Below are 21,919 nucleotides of genomic sequence, written 5' to 3' on the forward strand. Positions count from 1 at the left end.
TGAAGAGACCTTTGGAATGAAGGCTGGGTGTAATGATAAGACCACCGCTTCCTTTGAGAACACTGTTCAGGGCAGTGTGGCCATTATTGCTGCAAGCTCGCTCACCCGACGGGCTGACGTAATCGCAAGAAGGAAGGTTGTCTTCATGGTAAGTAACTGGAAGGGAACCGTGGCCAATGGTTCAAAGGGCGGTCCCAACAGCGTGTGGAGGACCAAGTCCAAACTCCATGACGGCGGTAGCAGTTTCCAAGGGGGATACAGGTTTACTAAACCCTTTAGGAACCGCGTGACAACAGGATGGGCGAATATGGTTGGCCTTCCTCTTTGTGTCGAAAGGCTGATATAGCTGCGAGATGGACCTTTAGTGAGGATAGAGAGAGCCCCTCTCATTTGAGCTCCAGCAAGTAGTCCAGAATTACAGTTATAGGGGCGTCCAGAGGTGCTAACTGCTTGGAAGAGCACCAGGAGGTAAATTGTGTCCACTTGTGCTCATAAGTCCTTCTGGTGGAGGTCCTCCAATTGCACTCCAGGACTTGCTTCACTCCCTCCGAACATGTGCTCTCTAAGGCGCTGAGCCATGGATTAACCACACCTGTAGGTGGAGTCCCTGTGGATGTGGATGCACTATTGACCCCCAAGCCTGTGTGAGAAGGTCCGGTACTGCCGGTATGGGAAACGGCCGGCGACATGCCATGCACAGAAGCAGCGGGAACCATTGCTGTTGGTCCCAGGTTGGGACTATGAGTATCATGTGTGCTCTCTCCCTTTTGGCTTTCTCCAAACCTTGTGTATGAGTGTTGTGGGAGGGAACGCATAGAGTAGAGGGCCCTTCCATGGAATCATGAAGGCGTCCCCCAAGGATCCCTGCCCTATGCCCACTCTGGAGCAATACTGGGGACATTTCTTGTTGTTGTGAGTGGCAAACAAATCGATTTGGGGAAACCCCCATTTGTGAAACACTCGTAGGAGCAGGTCAGAACGGATCTGCCACTCATGCGTGAGCGCAAAGCGTCTGCTGAGTTGGTCTGCCTTTACCTTGTGGACACCCGGTAAGTATGAGGCTCTTAGGGTTATATTGTTGGCAATGCACCAGTTCCACAACCGGACAGCCTCTGCACAGAGTGCACGAGATCTGGCCCCTCCTTGTCGGTTTATATAAAACATGGTGTAGGTGTTGTCGGTATTTATCCCGACTACTTTTCCGTGCAGGTAATTTTGAAAACTCCTGCATGCATTGAACACTGCTCTGAGCTCTAGTATGTTTATATGCAGTGTCTTCTCCAAGGGGGACCATAATCCTTGAGTGACTTCATTGCCAGTGTGTGCTCCCCATCCCATATGGGATGCATCTGTTGTGAGAAAAATGGGAATTTGCGGTTGGCGGAAAGGCACCCCTACTAGTAGGTTCTTGGGGTCTGCCCACCATGCCCGTGACCTTCGCACCTCCATTGTGGGTGATACTATCCTGTGAACGGTATGGGCTATTGGTCTGTAAACGCTCGCCAACCAATGCTGCAGACCTCGCATGTGCAGTCTGGCGTTTTGTACCACAAACGTGGTGGTCGCCATGTGCCCTAACAGCTGTAGACATGTTAGGGTTGGGACAGCGGGGCTGTATGTTATTACTTGTACCAGGGATTTGATGGCGCGAAAATGGGCATCGGGCAGGTATACCCTTGATGTAGCACAGTCTATTCGCGCCCCTATAAATTCTGTATTTTGCGTGGGCTCAGTTTTTGACTTCGAGAGGTTGATGATGAGGCCCAGCAAGGCAAATGTGTTTGTGGTGATGTGTATCATTCGTAAGACCTCCGCTTTGGAAGTTCCTTTCAGCAGGCAGTCGTCCAGGTATGGAAAATGAAGAAGCCTTGTCTGTGTAGATACGCTGATACTACCGCCAGGGTTTTGGTAAAAACTCTAGGTGCTGAAGAGAGACCGAATAGAAGAACTCTGTACTGGACATGTTCTCTGCCTACTGTGAATCAGAGGAAACGTCTGTGCGCCGGATGAATTGCTATATGAAAATACACGTCCTGTAAGTCGAGGGCTGCAAACCAGTCTCCATCGTCCAGTGCCGTGATTATGGAAGCAATTGTAGTCATTTTGAAACGCTGCTTGCACAAATACTGATTGAGGGTCCGTAAATCCAGGATTGGTCTCCAACCTCCTGTCTTCTTCTCTGTCAGGAAGTACCGGGAGTAGAAGCCTTTCCCCTGGAATTGCTCCAGTACTCTCTCCACCGCCCCTATGAACAAGAGGTGGTCCACTTCCTGTTTTAACTTTGTGTGGTGAGAGGGATCCGTGAAAAAGGGCCTGGTGGGAGGTTTCGGTGGTGGCAATGATTGAAAAGGGATTGTGTACCCCGTGGCTATAATCTCCAATACCCATTTGTCTGTGGTGATGCTTTGCCATTGAGAATAGAACGGCTTGAGCCGATGGTGAAATGTGTTGAGATTGGCACTGGGAGACGGTCTTGGTTTTGCAGTCCCTGACATACCCGTGAAACCTGCTGTCTTATGGTTTGTCTGGAGGGGGTGCAGCCCTGCTGGGGCCGACGTCTAGGGGCTCTGTACTGCTGTGGCTGTTGTTGGCACCCCTGGTCATACCCCTGTTGATATTGAGTACGCTGGGGTTGATAAGCGTAACACCGTTGTTGAGGGTAAAACTTCTTCCTCCTGTATGGCGGGGTGTATTTACCCAGGGTTCTAAGTGTAGCTCTCAAGTCGTTGCTGGAGTGTAGGACCGAGTCAGTTGAGTCTGCAAATAACTTCTGCCTATCAAAAGGAAGATCTGTGATTTTTACTTGCAGATCCCTGGGAATCCTGGACATCTGGAGCCACGATTCCCTACACATTACTACCGCAGTGGCTGTGGAACGAGCTGCTGTGTCCACTACGTCTAAGGCAATCTGAACTCCTGCTTGTGAAGCTGTGTAGCCCTCCTGGATGATCGTTTTGAGGACCAGCTTTTTGTCCTCTAGAAGGAAATCCATGAGGGAGGTGAGTCTCGAATAATTGTCAAAATTGTGGTTCGACAAGGGAGCGGCGTAATTCGCCATTCGCAGCAGTAAGGTAGATGATGAGTAAACCTTTCTGCCGAGTAGGTCTAATTTCTTTAGCTGCGTCTACACGTGCACGCTACTTCGAAGTAGCGGCAGTAACTTCGAAATAGCGCCCGTCACGTCTACACGTGTTGGGCGCTATTTCGAAGTTGAAATCGACGTTAGGCGGCGAGACGTCGAAGTCGCTAACCCCATGAGGGGATGGGAATAGCGCCCTACTTCGACGTTCAACATCGAAGTAGGGACGTGTAGACGATCCGCGTCCCGCAACATCGAAATAGCAGGGTCCTCCATGGCGGCCATCAGCTGGGGGGTTGAGAGATACTCTCTCTCCAGCCCTTGCGGGGCTCTGTGGTCACCGTGGGCAGCAGCCCTTAGCCCAGGGCTTCTGGCTGCTGCTGCTGCAGCTGGGGGTCCGTGCTGCATATACAGGGTCTGCAACTAGTTGTTGGCTCTGTGGATCTTGCACTGTTTAATGAAAGTGTGTCTGGGAGGGGCCCTTTAAGGGAGCGACTTGCTGTTGAGTCCGCCCCGTGACCCTGTCTGCAGCTGTGCCTGGCTCCCTTATTTCGATGTGTGCTACTTTGGCGTGTAGACGTTCCCTCGCTGTGCCTATTTCGATGTTGGGCTGAGCAACGTCGAAGTTGAACATCGACGTTGCCAGCCCTGGAGGACGTGTAGACGTTATTCATCGAAATAGCCTATTTCGATGTCGCAACGTCGAAATAAGCTATTTCGAAGTTGGGTGCACGTGTAGACGTAGCCTTTGTGTCCTTGTCTGATCCCCCTGACCTATATTGGGACGTTTTGGCTCTGTGTTGTGAGGATTCAACCACTAGTGAATTCGGCTGTGGGTGACTGAACAGAAATTCCATGCCCTTGTCAGGGACAAAATACTTCTTATCCGCCCTCTTGTTTGTAGGAGGGATGGAGGCTGGAGTCTGCCATATGTTGGTGGCTGACTCCATAATTGTTTCATCCAATGAGATGGCGATCTTGGATGAAGCTGGGGGTCTGAGATTTTTGAGGAGCTTATGGTGTTTCTCCTGCACCTCTGCCACTTGAATGTCTTGTGACTGAGCCACCCTTTTGAACAACTCTTGAAACTGTTTTAGGTCACCTGGGGGAGAGATATCTCCAGGAACAACTGCTTCATCTGGGGAGGACGAGGAGGCATCGCTATGATACATTTCCTCTAAGTCCTCAGGTTCCTGACTCTGCTCACGTTTGTTCTTTTAAGGTTTCCAGAGGGGGTTCCAGATCCTTTGAACCACTCTCTGACTGGGAAATTTGTGATGTTCCCCCCAGGGTGAGACTGTGTGCTGTGATGCGACGAGGCGTTGACGGAGATCTACCCTGAGACCCAGATCCCCTGTGCCGATGTCCCATGTGGTAAGGGCAGCCATAACAACAAGGGCAAGGGCCCGGTGATGGGGACCTGGACCACAACCTGAAAGTGTAGACGTGATGTGTAGAAGGACGTGACCGTCGAGATGACACTGACAAAGGCGGGGATCCTCTGTGATAGTATTCATAGGGATCCCTGCTGGAAGTTGGTGAAAAATGTCCAAGCCTGGGGGATGGCGGCTGAAGGAATGGAGACAGAAGTCTGCTGCAGGCTGTTGGAGTTGCTGCCCACTGAATCTCTGGGGGAGAGCGAGGTGATAATGGCAGTGCAATGATCTCCGGGGAAGGGCTGCGGTGCTGGGACTTGGTCTTCGCTTTCCCCCGTTTGGGCACCGCAGGTGTTCCCATCGGCGCCGGGGAGCTCAGCACCATAGTCGGTGCTGTGCTCGGTTCCGTTGCCCTCGGTGCCGCACTCGGTGCCCCTCGGGTAGTCTCCTCCGGCACCGTTGGGCCCCGTGCCGGGTGTCCTCGCTCCAGTGCTGTTGGTGCCGCAAGACGCAGTGCCGTGGAAGCCGGTGCCAACGTTTCCAGCACCTGCAGAGCCCTCGGTGCCGCCTCCTTAACAGCTGGAGGCCCCTGCATGGGCACATGTGCCGCGGCCTTCCCACTATGAGAGGCCAGCGGGCCCGGGCCCCATGCTCCGCTCGTCCCGCTCGTAGAGGTAACTGGCAGGGATCGAGCTGGTGAAAGCTTTTTCTTCTTCTGCACAGAGGAGGTCAGAGAAGCCGCCTTCCTCTCGTGCGAGCCCAAAGAGCCCTCCTCATGAGGCTTCTCTGATGTCCCAGGCTGGAGGGCCTTGTCGAAAAGAAACATTTTTAGCCTCGTTTCCCTGTTGCTTCGCACTCTAGCTGTAAGCTTAGAGCAATGAGGGCATTTCTGGGGGACATGGGCTTCCCTGAGGCACCAAATACATTTACTATGTCCATCTGAGGCAGGCATGGCCTCCCGGCATGATTCACATTTCTTAAAACCCGGAGAGGACATTGTTTGAGCTTTAAAGTCTTTAAGTGCTAACAGGGCACTTAGCAGTTAATCAGTCCGGCAGCAGATAACAGTTAACAGGTAACTTTCGAGGCCTTCAGATAGTGGACCCGCCCGAGGCGGCCGCCTCCGTCCTTTTTCTTGCTCTCTTCCTCTTATTAAACTATATACACTATAACATAAACTACTATAATAACTAAGCAACAAGTTATAACTATTAACAATAAGTAAAACAGAGTTTATCTGTCTCAGGCGTTGGAGCCGGAGTGGATTCCGTCTGCAGCCGTTGGCAGTTGAGAAGGAGCTGGCGGGGACCGGATCGTGCACATGACCGTAAGCGCGTGAAGGACTGACGCGCATTAGCGCATGCGCGACCCGACGGAGACTGCTGGAAATTTCCGATCTGCGGCACCAGGGCGAGCCTGACACCTGCTGTGGAGCACCCACGGGGACCCCTCAAAGAAGAAGTGTTATATCTTGAGTTTAGTACATTTTTTAACACTGTCTCACAGGACAAATTAAGGAAATACAACCTACAGGGAGCTCCTATAAAGTGGATGCATAACTGGCTGGAAAACTTTTCCAAATAGTAGTATCAGTCTTTCACATTCTAACTGGAAGGGCATACTGAGTGGGGTCCTGCAGGGATCAGTTCTGGATCTGGCTCCATTCAATATCTTCATGAATGATTTAGATAATGACACAGCGTACACACATAAAGGCTATGGAGGATACCAAGCTGGGAAGGGTTGCAAGTGTTTGAAGCACAGGATTAAAATTAAAAGATCTGAACAAATGGTTCGAAGTAAATAGGATAAAATTCAATAAGGACAAATGCAAGGTATTCCATTTAGGAAGGAATAATCAGCTGCACACACACAAAATGGGACACTACTGCCAAAGGAGGAGTACTACAGAAAGATACCTGATGGTCAGAGAGGTTCATCAGCTAAATATGAGTAAACAGTTTAAGACTTTTGGGCCAGCCGTGGGTGGGGGCGGAGCAACCATCCTGGGGGAGATTAACAGGAGTGTTGTAAGGAAGACACTACTCTATTCCATGATGGTTAGGTCCTAGCTTAAGTATTGCATCTAGTTCTGGGTGATACATTTCAGGAAAGATCTGGAAAAAGCGGAGAAAGTCCAGAGAAAAGAAAAAAAATTATTGAAGGTCTAGAAAATATGGCTTATGAGGCAAGATTGAAAAAAGTGGATTTGGGTATTTGGGAGAAGAAAAGCAGAGGGTACCCAATAACAGTTTTCAATTAGATAAAATAGTATTAGGGAATCTGTTTTAGGTCGTGGCCACTGACCTACAGAAAAAAAAAATCACACAAGGGCACACACAAGTGAGAAGCAACAACCCACAACCCCAAAATACCCACTCCTCCCTGATGTGGCCCCCAACTGAGCAAGATAAATTAAAAAGACACCTGTGCAACTTGGGGCACCAAGGTTCCCCTTGCTGAAATTCAGGCTTCCCCCCGCCGGGGCTAGATTAACTCTTCTGGGGGACCAGACTAGTAGATCTTGTGGGGCCCAAAATAAGAGGCTAAATGTATGAGAAGGGTCTGCTGAAAAGTGGGCTGTGGGTAGGTAGGGTGCAGGAGTGCAGGGGAGGATGTGGGGTCTGAGAGGGAGATAGGGTGGAGGAGCGAGCTGGGGGTGCAGGAAGTTGGGTGTGTGAGGGGAAGGATTGAGGCGTTTACCTGGCACAGCTACTGTTTGGCAGGTGGGGCAAAGGGGCAGATGGTGCCCCCCCTACTGAGCTTGCACTGTTCACAATCCCAGCCAATGGGAGCAGTGCAGGTGGAGTCTGCAAGCAAGTGCAGGGACAGATCATTCCTGCACTGCTGTTCCCCCAACCAGACATGAGGGGGAATGGCAATATTAGTTTTCTACTTCCTCCCCCTACCAGGCAGTATGGGCCATGCAGGGGCATTAGCACTAGCTCCAGCCACACGAGGGGTATGTGGGGTGCATGCTGAGGCTTACAGACTTGCCATGGAGCTAGAGCACTGGCTCACCCTGCTTCAGAGTGGAAGGCCTGAGCCTCACCGTGGGCTAAATCAGGACAAACCAAGGACAATGATTTATACATGAGGAGAAGTGTTTCACACCCTAAGAGGCACCAGGCTCTTGTGCTGAGCATAATTATTAGTTTTCTTTTCATATGTTTTTCAGAACTTAACATTTATTAACCTAGATTTGTTTTCAAACTGATCATCATGGAATATGACTATTTTAACTGTGGCACAGATTTTGAAAGTCAGGATAATAACAAAACAAAAAGCAGTCCAGTAGCACTTTAAAGACTAACGAAACAATCAGGATAACAACATTTCAGTTGACATCTTGAACTCACATAAAATGATATTGACGAGCTGATTTAAGTAAGAATTTGCAATCTCTCTTGGGAAGAAATGTCAATTAATTTAACTCTCCACATGATGCCCCTATTGCTTGATACAGATGTTAATACAGAATTTCACTGGCTGTGAAGAACTTTGAAGAATGCCACATGAATTTGAACCTGTTGCTAAAGAATTATTACAAAGTAATATTTTAGAGACTGAACTTAGAAAATTTATTTACATTAAAACCAAGGTGCGAATGTATCAAAAATATATATTCAAAAATTGAAACAAACACCCCATATTTATACGGATTTAACGGCATTTAAAATGTGAAGATTGTAAGTGCAAGCTATAGGAACATGAGAGTGACATGGGCTTATTTTTTAAACCAACCCTGTTGCCGATTGGGTTAATTCTAGGAAGTTTTTGGCTATGTGACAGCTCAATAATGACAAAGTGGTTAGGAAAATACTGCACCATGGAGAATAATTTAGGGAACACGTTGATTCATTCTGAAAGGAGTTCCACTTAATATTTGGTTGAGAGTTGCAGGGGGCCCCATGATGCTAACTTTCATATGCTAAGTACTGTGAAGAAGGGCATCATTTAGGAATTTCAGAAATGCAAATATGGCAAGAAAAAAAAACAATGTGGAGGTGAAAAGAAGACTTCATGTATTCAACTGATTTATCACAAACACTAACTCATTATAATTATGTTTCAAACTTATAATAACGATATTCTTACTGTTACCATTGAAGCAGACAGCTTCTAACGGAAAAACAGGAAAAATGGAAATGAATAAACACAAAAATTTGTATTTTTAAAGTTAGAATACTCAGTCTTAATCCTAAAAGTATCACCATATTGATATATTCTTGCACTGTTTGCAAATTAAACTAAAACAAAATAAACATGCAACAAGCAAATTTCAGAGTTTATATTTTCATTTTATAGTCAATTAACTAGGGATAGGTCTACACTAGGCATTAGTTGATTTCAGATATGGGTAGATAGAATGAACATATTAGAAACGACTTTCTTCCCTAGTGTACTGTGAACTTCTTTAGTCTCATGCTGGTGTACCTTACTCCTAATCCTGTAGAACACGGGGTCAACAGCTGAGCCCAGAGAGGTCGATTTTCCCACATATATACCAGATGTGCAAAACCAAATTCCAGAAGATCAACTGCCAGCACATCAACCTTCCCATAAGTATAGATTCACCTTAAGACTCTCTCAATTTTAGAGTCACATTAGTCTGTAGCTTCACAAATAAGAAGCAGTTCTGTAGCACCTCAAAGACTAACAAATTTATTAAATAATGAACTTTTGTGGGTAAGACCACTTCCTCAGATTATATTTAGTTGTTTTCCAATTACACCAAAGGAAAATTCATCATTCTAAATTCCCAAGATTGTGAATAATTTAAGTAGGGAGAAGATATACAGAAGGCTGATGGGATGATAAACACTGGAAATATAATTCCTATAAATATGTCCTACCTTTAGATCCAGATATTCCAAGTCTTTCTTCAGCTGGATGTAGGTGTCATCAGCCTTCAGTTAAGGAAAAAGAATGAACAACAATGCAATGTATTCTATTACTCTAAAATAAGCTTGCAAATGTTGAAAAAAATTATATTAAGCTATATATATATATATATATGAGTCAAAAGAGTACAATGACAAAGTGAATAAAGAAGTGGTACAAAATAAGCACATTGGCCTCACTGCCACATTGCCTGTTTCATATTCAACCATAAACAGCAAAGTATCATGGAAACCTAATTTTTCCCCCTTCCATAATGGGGTGGGGGAACGACAACACACATTTTTGTGGCTTACGTTATTTTCTAAGGCATGAACATCATTTTTATGGCTAGTATTCTCCAATAGGACACTTAATTGAAAAAGGTGTTCAGCCATTGCTTAGAATTCTATATTGCATGCCTTTCTGACAAAATAAGTTTGCTTTATTCAAGATTGGTCTTAAACATGAAAGGTAAAATATTTCATTAAATAACAAATCATCAAACACCTCTGGTCAAATTTCATGCACATTTTAAAATGTGTGCCCCTTGGTTTGGGAGAGTCCATAAAGCCATTTCATGGATGATATTTAAAGAAAAAAGTATTATATAGTCAGAAAACCATTTCTGGCTTTTCATCAAATCATGTTCAGATACATTTTTTTCTTTTGAAACACTGTCTAATTAGAAACTGCTGTCTGTATGGTCTTATAATTATACAAGGATAGTATCACCATTACCAAAGTTACCCAAAGAAATGTGCACACCTGTGTCACAACAGAAAATTATTTCTCGTGTCTCAACAGAAATATTTTGAACAAGCAACAAAGCAAGATTGTTAAATGGGTAAAATATCCAGAACATCATTTGAAATTGTCATTATTTTGGATTCTAGACTTATATTAGCATAAACAGAAGAAAAGACAGCTATTATGGTTTCAAATTTTCATTTCTTCAGTATTTTGATAAAATGAATATAATTATCTGAACAAACTCTGTGTCAGTGAATCCATATATCACACTTAACATTTATCTGCACATATAAACTTAACAGTGCTCTGGTATGTTAATATACTTTGTAAGAGAAAGTTCCAAGATTACTAGATGGCTCTCCTTTAGAGAATGTTATAAATCTAATAACTTGATGAAGAGAATCATAACAAGATTTCTGCGCAAGCTTCAATTTTATAACTTCTTTCATTAATGCAATTAAGTGTGTTGTGATTTACCTGTGATGGGTAGTATTATTGACCAGTTAAACAAAAGGACAATTTGACTTGTCTGAGCTAATCTTTACCTACAGAAAATTGCAGTTATAAGCTACCATTAGCGTTCTACCTGACTCCTCTTTCTGTCTTTGGAATTAATGCAACATGTGGCTAAGTGAGGCACTCTCATGAAAACAATGTGAAGACATTGTTTTGCTTCAGTTAGACTGAATAAAGTATACTTAATTCTCTTTTTTGAAAAGATTTTAAGTGGCATAATTCTCAGAGGTAATATCAGAGCAAAGTGATATCTAAAGCTTTGAAACAAGAAATAATAGCATGAAGTAGCTTACATTTCTTGTAATTTATAATGTGCACAACAGCAAAGAAAAAAAACACAAATGATTCAGGGATTGGGAATACCAAATAATGGGGAAGAGAGCACAGACTCAAGCATGTAACCAATGGAGCATTTGCAGAGTCACAAAATATCATACAGCACAAATGAGCCAATCAGCAGCTGACCTGATAGATGGAATTAGTTGGCAAGTGCTGTAGTAATTGGGCGATTGTGTAATTTCGTATATTAGCCAACTTAGCCTGATGTCTCCTTAATCGAATGAGAAGCAATGTTAGCTCTTCTGGCTGCAGGTATTTAGACATATTGTAAAGAGGAAATTAGCAGTCTTTAGGGAGTGTTGTTGTAATTACATTCTCCACCTTAGTGCCTAGACAGCCTTTACTTGACCCAATTGAGCAATTATTTAATTAATTCTTTATTTGATTAAATAAATACAGCAAAAGAAGAGGATTTACTGGCAAACTGTAGACTGTAACAAAGCAAAAAAAAAAAAGTTCTACACATAACCTACTCCTGCCTCCACTGGAGTCAACAGCAAAATTCCCATTGACTTTTAATCAAAGCTGGACATGGTCCATGCTTAAGCTTACCTAGTTCAAGCTTTAATAGTGTTAGCTGGGTTTTGAACATAAAAACACAATATGGCTAAGGAAACGGTAGGAGTTGAAAACTTTATTACAATAATTTGGTGGCAAGAAAAGGAAAAAGAGTTCTAGTATTTCAACTTACCGATTTGCCATGTAAACTGGGTGCACTTACAGTATGGGTCATATATCCCATAGTAGGCATGGAGCGTCTATCAATGTGTGCTGAACTCTGTAACAAGAGCCAGAGTCAAAATTACGAAGACTAACTGGAATAGTAAATATGGTTAAGATACTTGACTGAGATTAAAAAGATGTGGCTTATATTCATGGCTCTGCTAGACTTCCTGTTTGACTTTAGGCACTCTCTTGTTTGGGGTAAATTCACCATTTGTGAGAAATGTAGATATTACAATCAGCATAATAAGAAAGCCTATAAATAAACAAACAGGCATTTGGGAACTGTCATACTGGATCAGATGAGGGACTAATTCAATGCATGCCACTGGCATTGGCCAGTATCATATACTTCAACAATACATGTTGTAACCAGCAAGGACCATACAGAATGTTTCTTCGTATTACCTGTCAGTTCATGGTTGGTTTATGCTATGAAACATCACAGTTTTCCCCTATGTCAAAGACAGTAATTACTATGGATGTCTTTTTTAACTATATAAATAACCAATCCTTTTTTAAATTCCACAAACCTACAGTGACATCTTAAAGCAGCGAGTGCCATACATTAATGTACTATTTGGTAAGACAAATAAATCCCCTTTTACAATTCTGAATTTGCCAGCTTTCAACTTCACTGAACATCCCTTTGTTATTCTAATACAAAAAGGAATAAAGTGATAGGGTAACTAAAATTAAAGCACAGAACTCTAAGGCTGTGTCTACACTAATGAGATATTTATGACCAGCTGTGGCTCTTCTGAAAGATCCCATGGAGTGTCTACACACAAAATGCGCTCTTTCAAAAGGAATTCAAAAGAATGCAGCACTTCTTTTGTAGGCCCTCTTCCTCTCCCAGATGAGGAAGAGCGCCTTTTTCCAAAAGGTTGTTTCAGAAAAAAGCATGTGTAGGTGCTCCAGGGGACCTTCTCTCAAAAGAGCAGACCTCATGGTGCAGGATTTTTGAAAGAGCAGGGGCTGTGTGGATGCTCTCTTTTGAAAGAGCAGATCGCTCTTTTTATCTGTTTTTTTTGTGTGTGTGGACGCGATCTTTTAAAAAGTTTTTTCAGATGAGATCTTCCAGAAGAACATCTTTCGCAGGATCGCTGTAGTGCAGATGTGGCCTAAGTGAGGGAGTACCATGGAGATATAGGAGTAATATAAATTAAAAATAAGGAATAAGCACTAACTTTGTTTCTTCTAGAATTTGTATGGAAAGTAAAAACAATTTTGTTGTTCACAGTATGGCAGAGATTAATGTGGCATGGAAAGAATTAATTTTTATGTCACACGAATATAAATAGCCAAAGAAAACAAAAAAACAAAAGGCATGGAGCTGCAGTGTCAGGAAGCACCTCTACCATTTTGATAGCATAAGCCTTAATGGAAAAAGACCTTGAACTGCAGTACCACCAAGGCAATCTGAAAGACAATGGCAGGTGAGATTTAACGGGAAACTTAAAACATGTCATTTTCTAGTACTATGTTTCACTGGGTTTCTTTTTAATTTTTTAAAAGCAATGAGCATTTGCTGTCTCCTGTTTATATATGTGTAGTATGGCATAATAAAACTAGAGTTGAAACAATACATAACAGTGATGAAAGATCCATAAGTTTGACTAGTGTAGAAGATGTGAAGCCATGTGTGGAACTGGGCAGAACATAAAGAAGCAACAAATCTCAAAATTACTTGAAGTAGTAATCCTTGCAGAATCTGAAATGGGTGTGGGCTTCCATGTCATCTTCCCTACAAACACTTCCTACTCATTTCAAACATCTGATGTTTAAAAGACAAGAAGTGATGTGCTCACACTTTGTTCCAATGTTAGTGCTAAAAGATCTCCTGTGCTCTCCTTTACAGGTTTGCCAGCTACTGAAAATAATTTTTAAAGATAGCATAGAAAAAATTTCAAACAACCAAACTCTCTTATGGAAAGTCTGCAAGTCTGCTATGCTCACCCCACTTCACCCCCTCCTGCCAACCCACTCCAGCCATGGGGAGACCAGCAGACCTGTGTGCTCCATGCACACCTACCAAAAGTTGCTCCTGTGCTTCTAGTGATGCCAAAGAAAAGTCCATAGCTGGAACTGCATATCTATGATCCATTTTAAGGTCCAGTGTAGAACTGCCCTATGTTTCAGGGGGGAAGCCCAGATTTCTTGACAGGTACCACTGGTACCGGCTGGCACCTGGGCTGATGTGTACCTTTTTGCCAGTCCTCCTGATAGCAAAGGTTCTGAGAAAACTGAGACAAGGTACTGGTCTGATAGCCAAAGCTGAGTCAAGTCGGTTCTGATGAACCTTTCAACTTAACATCCAAATAACCTACCCAACTCTCCTACCCAACTGGTGCCAAAGGTCTGGCACTGAGAGAAATGCAATAAGAAAATTTCAAATTAAGAGGGCCTTCCTTTCTCAATCATCCATTTATTTTTTCTAGAGGTAAAATAAACCTGAGACAATTGAAAAGATGTAGGTTTGCAAAAATTAAATTGCGTGTAACTGTGTTTACCTTTAGAAGATCCATGTCACTTTGATTCCATAGTAAGGAGGGCAGTGCAAATGGCTGTGTTAATTAGACTAACTCATATACAAACCCTCTGTACGATTACGGTTATACTTTATACAGACCTTAACTGTATGATTTCGAATCTTCCTTGGGGATCCAGCTAAAGGTACGTCTATACTCTGTCTCTCATCAGATGGTTTAACAGTAAGCCTTTCTGCAGGAGTGTGTGGTCTCCTTGGTGGAAAACTTTTTGGAGGTCCAGGTGGAGGAATATCAGAAGGAGATGGAGGAACAGAAATTGAGCGTGGAACATCTAGTGAACTTTTTGCTTTACCATGGTCAGTAAATTCAGGAGAATCTATGTAAATTGGGGCAGTTGGACTTCCATGTTTAAACTGCTGTCTCTGTTGCCATTCATATAGCTGCCATACAGTACCATCCTTATGAGCTTTCCTCTCCTCATGGGACATTTTCAGGTGGCTAACACGATCCTGGGCATATTTGTAGTCACTTGGCAAGTTGCGATTTGGTGGAGGAGAGCTTGCTGAAGGTTGCCTTGTATTCTTTGGCAACGTATGATAATTTTGAGGAAAAGATGAAGACTGTGTGGGACCTTGACAACTTAGCGTCTGATCAGAAGCAAGACTGAAAGAAGAAGAGAAACAGAATTAAATGTATATTTATCAATAGGACCGGCTAAAATTAAAATAACTTACATCTTCTAATTCATGTTACCTTAGGAAATATACAAGACTCTGATCTAGGGTCCTTTATTAAAGTGAATTTAAATGTCTAAAAAATAAAGCTACCATTGCTCAGGTATCTCTATTTATAAAAACCCTCTCTACTCACCACGCCCACCAAGCATGGGTTTGAAGGGGGAAAGAGAAACAAAGGGGGTAACTGTGATACATAGGGGGATCCACAGCTCCCAGCTGCTGCCATTGCTACTGTGGCAACAGCCAAAGCTCCAGATCCTTTACATTGCTCAGTGCTTTGGGAAGCAACAAGGGCAGGGGATATGGTCTGCACATTACTGAAGGCTGGCTGCCACAGCCCCACCCCTTCCACCCAAGGCCATGCTCCTTCCAGGGGCATGGAGCATGGCTCCTCCCCCCTTGCCCAGGGGTCCAGCAAGACTGTTGGACCTGCTGTTAGATGCATATCTAAACTGCTTTAATCTGGTAAGTGATTTTACTTCTGACAAATATCTGAGAACCAGAAATCTTTAATCCACAAAACTAGTCTCAATGGAATAAATTACATTACCTTTGTGTTTATAAACCTTAGAAGTCAAATATGAGAAGTTCTGATTCACGGTTGTGTTTATAATAAAGAACAAATACTAAAATTTTAATATTTTACTTTGTTTCCTTTTCTCCACTAGATGGCGCGGTTTGCTGTGATATTAATGTATTGAAAAAATTGCATTACCTTAAAAATCAGAGACAAGGAAGAACCCTCACCAGATAGAATAAGCAACTACTAAATAAAATTTCCTCATTATGTATCTAACGATAAACCACTTCTTAAATTCTTTGATAAATGAACATTTGTTTGGAATTTTCTGCCCTTATGAGTTACGCTTTTACATTACACAATGCTACTAGTCCTTGATATCTTTGGCAGCAGAAACGAAAAAGAAATTCATGTATGTTCCTACTACAAATAAACATGATACTTCCTGACTTCAGTAAAACATGCAGAAAGGCACAAATTGCAAAAATTAACCCCATATTTGGTCAACAGCTTTCATATGAAATCTGCTGGCTTCCAATATTGATGTCATTGATTTCACCAAGTCTTTTCAAAACCTCGCACACCAGAATGAGTCCACTTACCTAATTACCAATTCTCTACTTGTCATCTATTATTTTGTCCTTTTATTAACTGAGGGTCACTTGCTTTAACAACTTCAGTCAGGAAGTTTGCTCACTCCGCCAGACTTTACAGAAGACCATACAAAGGAAAATGTGGAATGAGGGCATGGTGGGAGTGAGAGACTGTATTTTCTCTACATTCAAGATGGACAGGAGGAGAAACAAAAAAGAGAACAAATAGTAACTATTGTTCTAGAGCTGCCTCTGTGTATTCGCACTCATGGGATTTGGTGCCCCAGGAGGCTTTGGATCTGCCTTGAAAAGCTGTGACTCAAGTTAGAAAGCTCTCAAGAAATCTCGTCTGAGAACAATGTCATCACTTTACTCTGTATAAGGGAGCGCATACCCAAACCCAACCACCTCAATTTCTGCTCCCAAACTGTACAGTCCAGATGTTATTTAAAATTCTGAAGTAGAGAAGGTAGGTAGTATGACTGCTGAGATGACTCTCAGAGACCAAGCACCTGCTCTTCCTTCTTCAAGGGTCTCTACACTTCCCATTGTGGGATAGTAGGCAGTGTTCCAACAAGAGGAGGATAGGTGAAGAGTGTTTAGCTAAATATTTAGCATAACTCCCCCAAACGGGATACTGGAGCACGGTGATAGGGGTAAAATGAGGTGCTTGGTGAAAAGTGCGCACTAAACTCCACAAGTTGCTTATTCACATATCTTCACCCAGGAAACCCATCTAAACTATGCTGCTCCTGCAAGGGGAGGCTCTAAAGAGGGTGTTTTAAATTAGGATGTTACTGGCTTCCCAATCAAGATTTAACAATATTGTATACACCCTAATCCAGCGTGAGAGGATCTATTCTCACTGGCATCTCTCCCATCTGATTCAAATAACCTATTAGATTTTATAAAGGATTTGATCTTTTCAAGATAAAAACAGAGCACCCTTTTTAGATCTAGGAGAGGAGTTTCCCAACATTGGAAGTGAAGTCTAAGGAAGAAGGCAGGTAGGGAAATACAGTAAGAGAAGTGAAAATCTGAGACTGACTTGGATATGAACCTGAGATGAAGTCTCATGATGACTTTCCTCTTCTCAACCACAGTATTATATGAAGTGGCTGGTCATTAAAGCACTAAGCTCACCCACTCTCCTTGGAGACATTACTGTTATCAGGAAGGCTATTTGATCAATAGATGCTTGAGAGAGATTTATGTTAACAGTTCAGAGAGGCCTTACCAGACTCATTACAATAAAATTTAGATCCCATTAGAGTGGGAGCTCCTTAAGGTGAAAGTTTTAGTAACTGAGAGGAAGCCATGCTAGTCTATACACTATCAAAACAAAAAGCAGTCAAGTAGCACTTTAAAGACTAGCAAAATAGTTTATTAGGTGAGCTTTCGTGGGACAGACCCACTTCTTCAGACCATAGCCAGACCAGAACAGACTCAATATTTAAGGCACAGAGAACCAAAAACAGTAAGCAAGGAGGACAAATCAGAAAAAGATAATCAAGGTGAGCAAATCAGAGAGTGGAGGGTTGGGGGTGAAGCTCAAGAATTAGATTGAGGCAAACATACTTGGCTCAATCTAATTCTTGACCTTCCCCCCAACCCCTCCACTCTCTGATTTGCTCACCTTGATTATCTTTTTCTGATTTGTCCTCCTTGCTTACTGTTTTTGGTTCTCTGTGCCTTAAATATTGAGTCTGTTCTGGTCTGGCTATGGTCTGAAGAAGTGGGTCTGTGCCACGAAAGCTTATCTAATAAACTATTTTGCTAGTCTTTAAAGTGCTACTTGACTGCTTTTTGTTTTCAAAGTTTTAGTAATTGGTCAAGGGCCACACTTTTCTCTAGAGGGTCTGTGGGGTCTGGGAAAGAGGCTGAGTGAGGAGAGCTTGGCACAGGGGACTAGAGTGCAGGGAAAGTATGTGGGGACTGAGAGTGAGTTTGGATGACCTGGGGCTCTTGTTCTGAGGCAGGGGCCTAGAAGGGGGTATGGGTGCAGGAGAGGATTCTGGACTCGGGAGAGGAATAACAGAGGGGGTGCAGGGCTTGGGAGGAAGTTATGACTTGGTGTAGGGGTTGTAGAGGGTTTGGGAGATGGCCAGAGGCAGTTAGTTGGGGTGCTGGAGTGGGTGGAGTGCCAGAGGCAGGTTCTGGCTGGGAGGTACTTACCTAGGTGGCTCTCAGCCAGCAGACTAGCAGGACCCTCAGCCAGGCTCCCTCCCTGCCACAGCTCCACACCACTCAGAACAGCTGATTGTTCCATGTGGCTTTATGCCCCTCCCCAACCCCCTGGCACAATCTCAGTTCCCATTGGCTGGTTTCCATGGAGATGCTCCGCTTGACAGTCCAGGTGGGGCAGGCCACAGGCTGGATTAAAAAGTGTGATGGGCTGGATCTGACCCATGGCCCAACTCTTGCTTGCCCCTGGCACAGAGACTGGTCTCTGTTTCCTCAACAGGTCCTCTGAATTATCAGGCTGTGAACACTCAGAAGTCAGATGAACCTATAGTCTCAAGAGTCTCTCCCTTCTGGTGACAGGTGTGCATATATAGAAAATCATACAATGGATTACAGAGTGGATCTCACCAAAACATAGAAGGCACGGGACATCTCTAGTCTACCTTCCAGGCAAGATGCATGCTTCATAAGGCCTTTGCATAGCCCAAGACCAGATTTATTCTGCATAAGGTGCAGAGGGTTCCCAGGACAGGTGAACAACTAGTCACTCTAAGCTGTCTTATTCTATACTAGCTATTTAGAATAAAGTTTTAAATTAAAAGAATGTTCAATCATAAGGACACAAAGCAAATTCTGTTGACTTTCTACAATGGCAGCAAAGAAAACCCTGAGGCAGGTAGAGATGTGAAAACCAGGTAGAGGATGACCCTCAGTTTTTCAAGACAGTTCCACATTTTGGTACCAGTGGAGCAAAATCTTGTAAGTGGGAATGGACACAAGGTCTTCAGAAATGATAGCATGGTTCTCATCCAAGAGAGCCAGGAATCGCAACAACTCCCTGAAACTGCCTGAAGATGAATTATTTCATGCTATATTTGATACAAGAGGATATTGCTCAGCATGAGCACATTTTAACAGGAAGTACTAATGAGGTTTGGTTTGGCTCTGTCTCATAAAAAACAAATCCAAAGACTAGATCCTTCTGAAGTTCTACATTCTTCAGGTCTGCCTGCACACTGAAGTCTTCAGATTGAAGGCTGGAACCTCATCTCTGACTGGCTACAGGATGGGAGGGGCCCTTACTTGGAATTACTTAAAAGAATAACTAAAAACTTCCTGGGAATAACTTTTAAAGCTTTCTGCCTCCACCATTTCTTTTTGGATAGTCTTACTTTATCAGGGTGTATGACTGACAGCCAAGTTCATCAATGCCACAGAACCAGTTATGGGCATTATATGAAATGGGAGGAAGAATATCTTTTAAAAGGTTTTATGCCACCTTTCAGATAATAATGTAGTGATTTTGAGTCTACAATAATTATGCAGATAGACTCTTGGAGCTGATGCAGAGCCCCAGTGATACAGAACTCTGTGTAGATATATGAATTCCACTAGCATGCATCACATTGCAGGATTAGGGTCTTGGTTTATAGAGTTAAGCTAAGAAGGAAATTCGCATATATTTTGTGCCTCGGCGATTATAACATTTTTAAATTTTAAAATAAAACTATTGTTTATAAATATTACTTTTTCAAATAATGGATACGCGTATTTAAGAAACAGACATCAGATTTACTGCCCCTATATAGCGCGTTCTGTAAATCACATACAGGAACTCCTCACTTCATGTGGACCTGTTAAGTGTTTCATTATTAGGTTGCTGATCTATTAGAGAACATACTTGTTTAGAGTCCTAAAGTGTTCCATTATAAGGCTGTTTGGCTCTCCCCTGCTCCACCCATTTAATGTTCCAGCTCAGGAGTGGGGTCAGGGCATGGGGATATATCCCCATTCCACCTACCCAGCATTCTAGCTGGGGAGCAGACAAGTCCCTGACCTTGCTTCTCAGGCAGGATCACCAGATGTGTGGGTGTGCCAAGCCCCCATTACCAAACCTACTCCCCTGCTGGAATGTCAGGAACACGGAGCATGAGGAAAGCCTCTGCACCTCAACCCCACTTCACCCCTGCCTTGACTATGCTTTATAACCACTGAGCACCCTGTTACAATAAACTCTTTCATATCTGGTATCCCCGGGATTGAGAGGTTGCTGAATATTCAAATATGCTAAATAATAGAGAGGTATACCTAGCGATGCATAAAACACTAAAGAAAACCAAAATTAGATATTAAGAAACAAGGAAAATGGCATGCAGAGTACTTATTTATCAACAACAATAGTATTGTACGCTGTAAACTTACACTATATTGGCTGTATTTATTTGTATTTACTTTCACTATATTGTTATTATGGAAAATGTACTTAAACTTTACCTATGGTTAAGATGTTGGTTATTTGAGACTTCTGGCTAATAGACTGCTGGATATGAAAGAGTTTACAGTAATTTTTTTTTTTTTAATTATCATCTATATGTGTATAATGTCTTTTATCCAGTGAAAATAAATAGCCCTGGAAACTAACCGCCCCCATTTACACTAATTTTTGTGGAGAAAGGTGATTCACTTAAAATCATTTCATTTACAGTAGCATTTTTCAGGAACTTGACTATAACGTTAAGGAACGAGTTACTACACTAAAGACTTATTGTTCTATTTACTGAACGACAGCATAATTTATTGAATGTGGACCACCATAAAAATAAGTGGGTTAAATCAACAAATTAAAATAAATAATGAATTAAACTGGCCATATCTCACAGTTAATATTACAGGTTGAATCTTTCATCTGGCAACATCCATGATTCAGCATGATTTTAGTTAGCCAGATGTCCACTTATCATGGGCGTGGCCAAACTTCCTGGGGTCACAAAGTTTCTTCATGGCCAACAGGCCTGGCTCTCCATAATCTGTGCTGTTGTTTAGCTCTAATTTACAGTTATGCATCTTCTAAGAGCTCAGTATGCAGTGAAAATGTTGGTAATGCTGCTAGACAATATTGATCTCCTGTGATTCAGCAAATTCTCTCATCCAGCACTGGTCAGGTCCTAAGGATGCCAGGCTAGAGAGGTTCAACCAGTAGTTCACTGTATTTATACAGCATATTTTATCAACCATGAGGAAAATTATTACAGACATAAAGACAGGTTACTCACGAAGTAACGGTGGTTCTTCGAGATGTGTCCCCGTGGGTGCTCCACAATAGGTGTCGGGCTCGCCCGGCACCGCAGATCGGATCTTCCAAGCAGTTTCTGCTGGACCGCGTATGCGCCGGCGCGCGCCGCTCCCTTGCGCGCTCGTGGCCACGTGCGCGATCCGGTCCCCGCCAGTTCCTTGACCAACCGCCTCGAAGGCTCCTGCAAAACACTAAACAGAGATCCGAAGCGGGGAGGATGGGCGGGTAGTGGAGCACCCAGGGGGACACATCTCGAAGAACCACCATTACTACGGTGAGTAACCTGTCTTTCTTCTTCGAGTGTCCCCGTGGGTGCTCCACAATAGGTGACTACCCAGCAGTAACCCAAGATAGGAGGTGGGTAATCGGATTATGTGCAGCTTGTCCCTGAGAGGAACGCTGTCGAGAGACGGGTATCCTCTTGGAATACCCTGTGAAGGGCGTAATGTTTGGCGAAGGTGTCATAGGATGACCAGGTCGCCACTCTGCAAATGTCTTTTAGCGCAACACCCTTGAAGAAGGCTGTTGATGCCGCCACCGCCCTAGTGGAATGAGCCCTGGGAGTGGCCAGTAAAGGAGTCTTTTTGAGTTCGTAGCACATTTTTATGCAGGATACGATGTGCTTCAAGATTCTCTGCGAAGAGAGACCTTCT

General features: G+C 43.3%; 1 protein-coding gene across 4 annotated transcripts in view; it reads right to left on the reverse strand.

Moving 5' to 3' along the window:
- The window catches only part of PLEKHA7 (pleckstrin homology domain containing A7), a 252,758-nt gene that overhangs the window by 44,523 nt on the left and 186,316 nt on the right, over positions 1-21,919 (reverse strand). For 3 of the 4 annotated variants that reach the window (XM_074997733.1, XM_074997731.1, XM_074997732.1), the window contains 3 exons: positions 14,300-14,822; positions 11,636-11,722; positions 9,312-9,365 (listed from right to left, as the gene is read on the reverse strand). In XM_074997733.1, coding sequence (XP_074853834.1) covers positions 9,312-9,365; positions 11,636-11,722; positions 14,300-14,822 — 664 coding nt within the window. Of the gene's footprint in view, positions 1-9,311; positions 9,366-11,070; positions 11,191-11,635; positions 11,723-14,299; positions 14,823-21,919 lie in introns of all 4 variants that reach the window. The other variant, XM_074997730.1, reaches the window with a different exon arrangement.

This window comes from Carettochelys insculpta, chromosome 6, assembly GCF_033958435.1.
Source record: "Carettochelys insculpta isolate YL-2023 chromosome 6, ASM3395843v1, whole genome shotgun sequence".
NCBI classification, from domain to species: Eukaryota; Metazoa; Chordata; order Testudines; family Carettochelyidae; genus Carettochelys; species Carettochelys insculpta.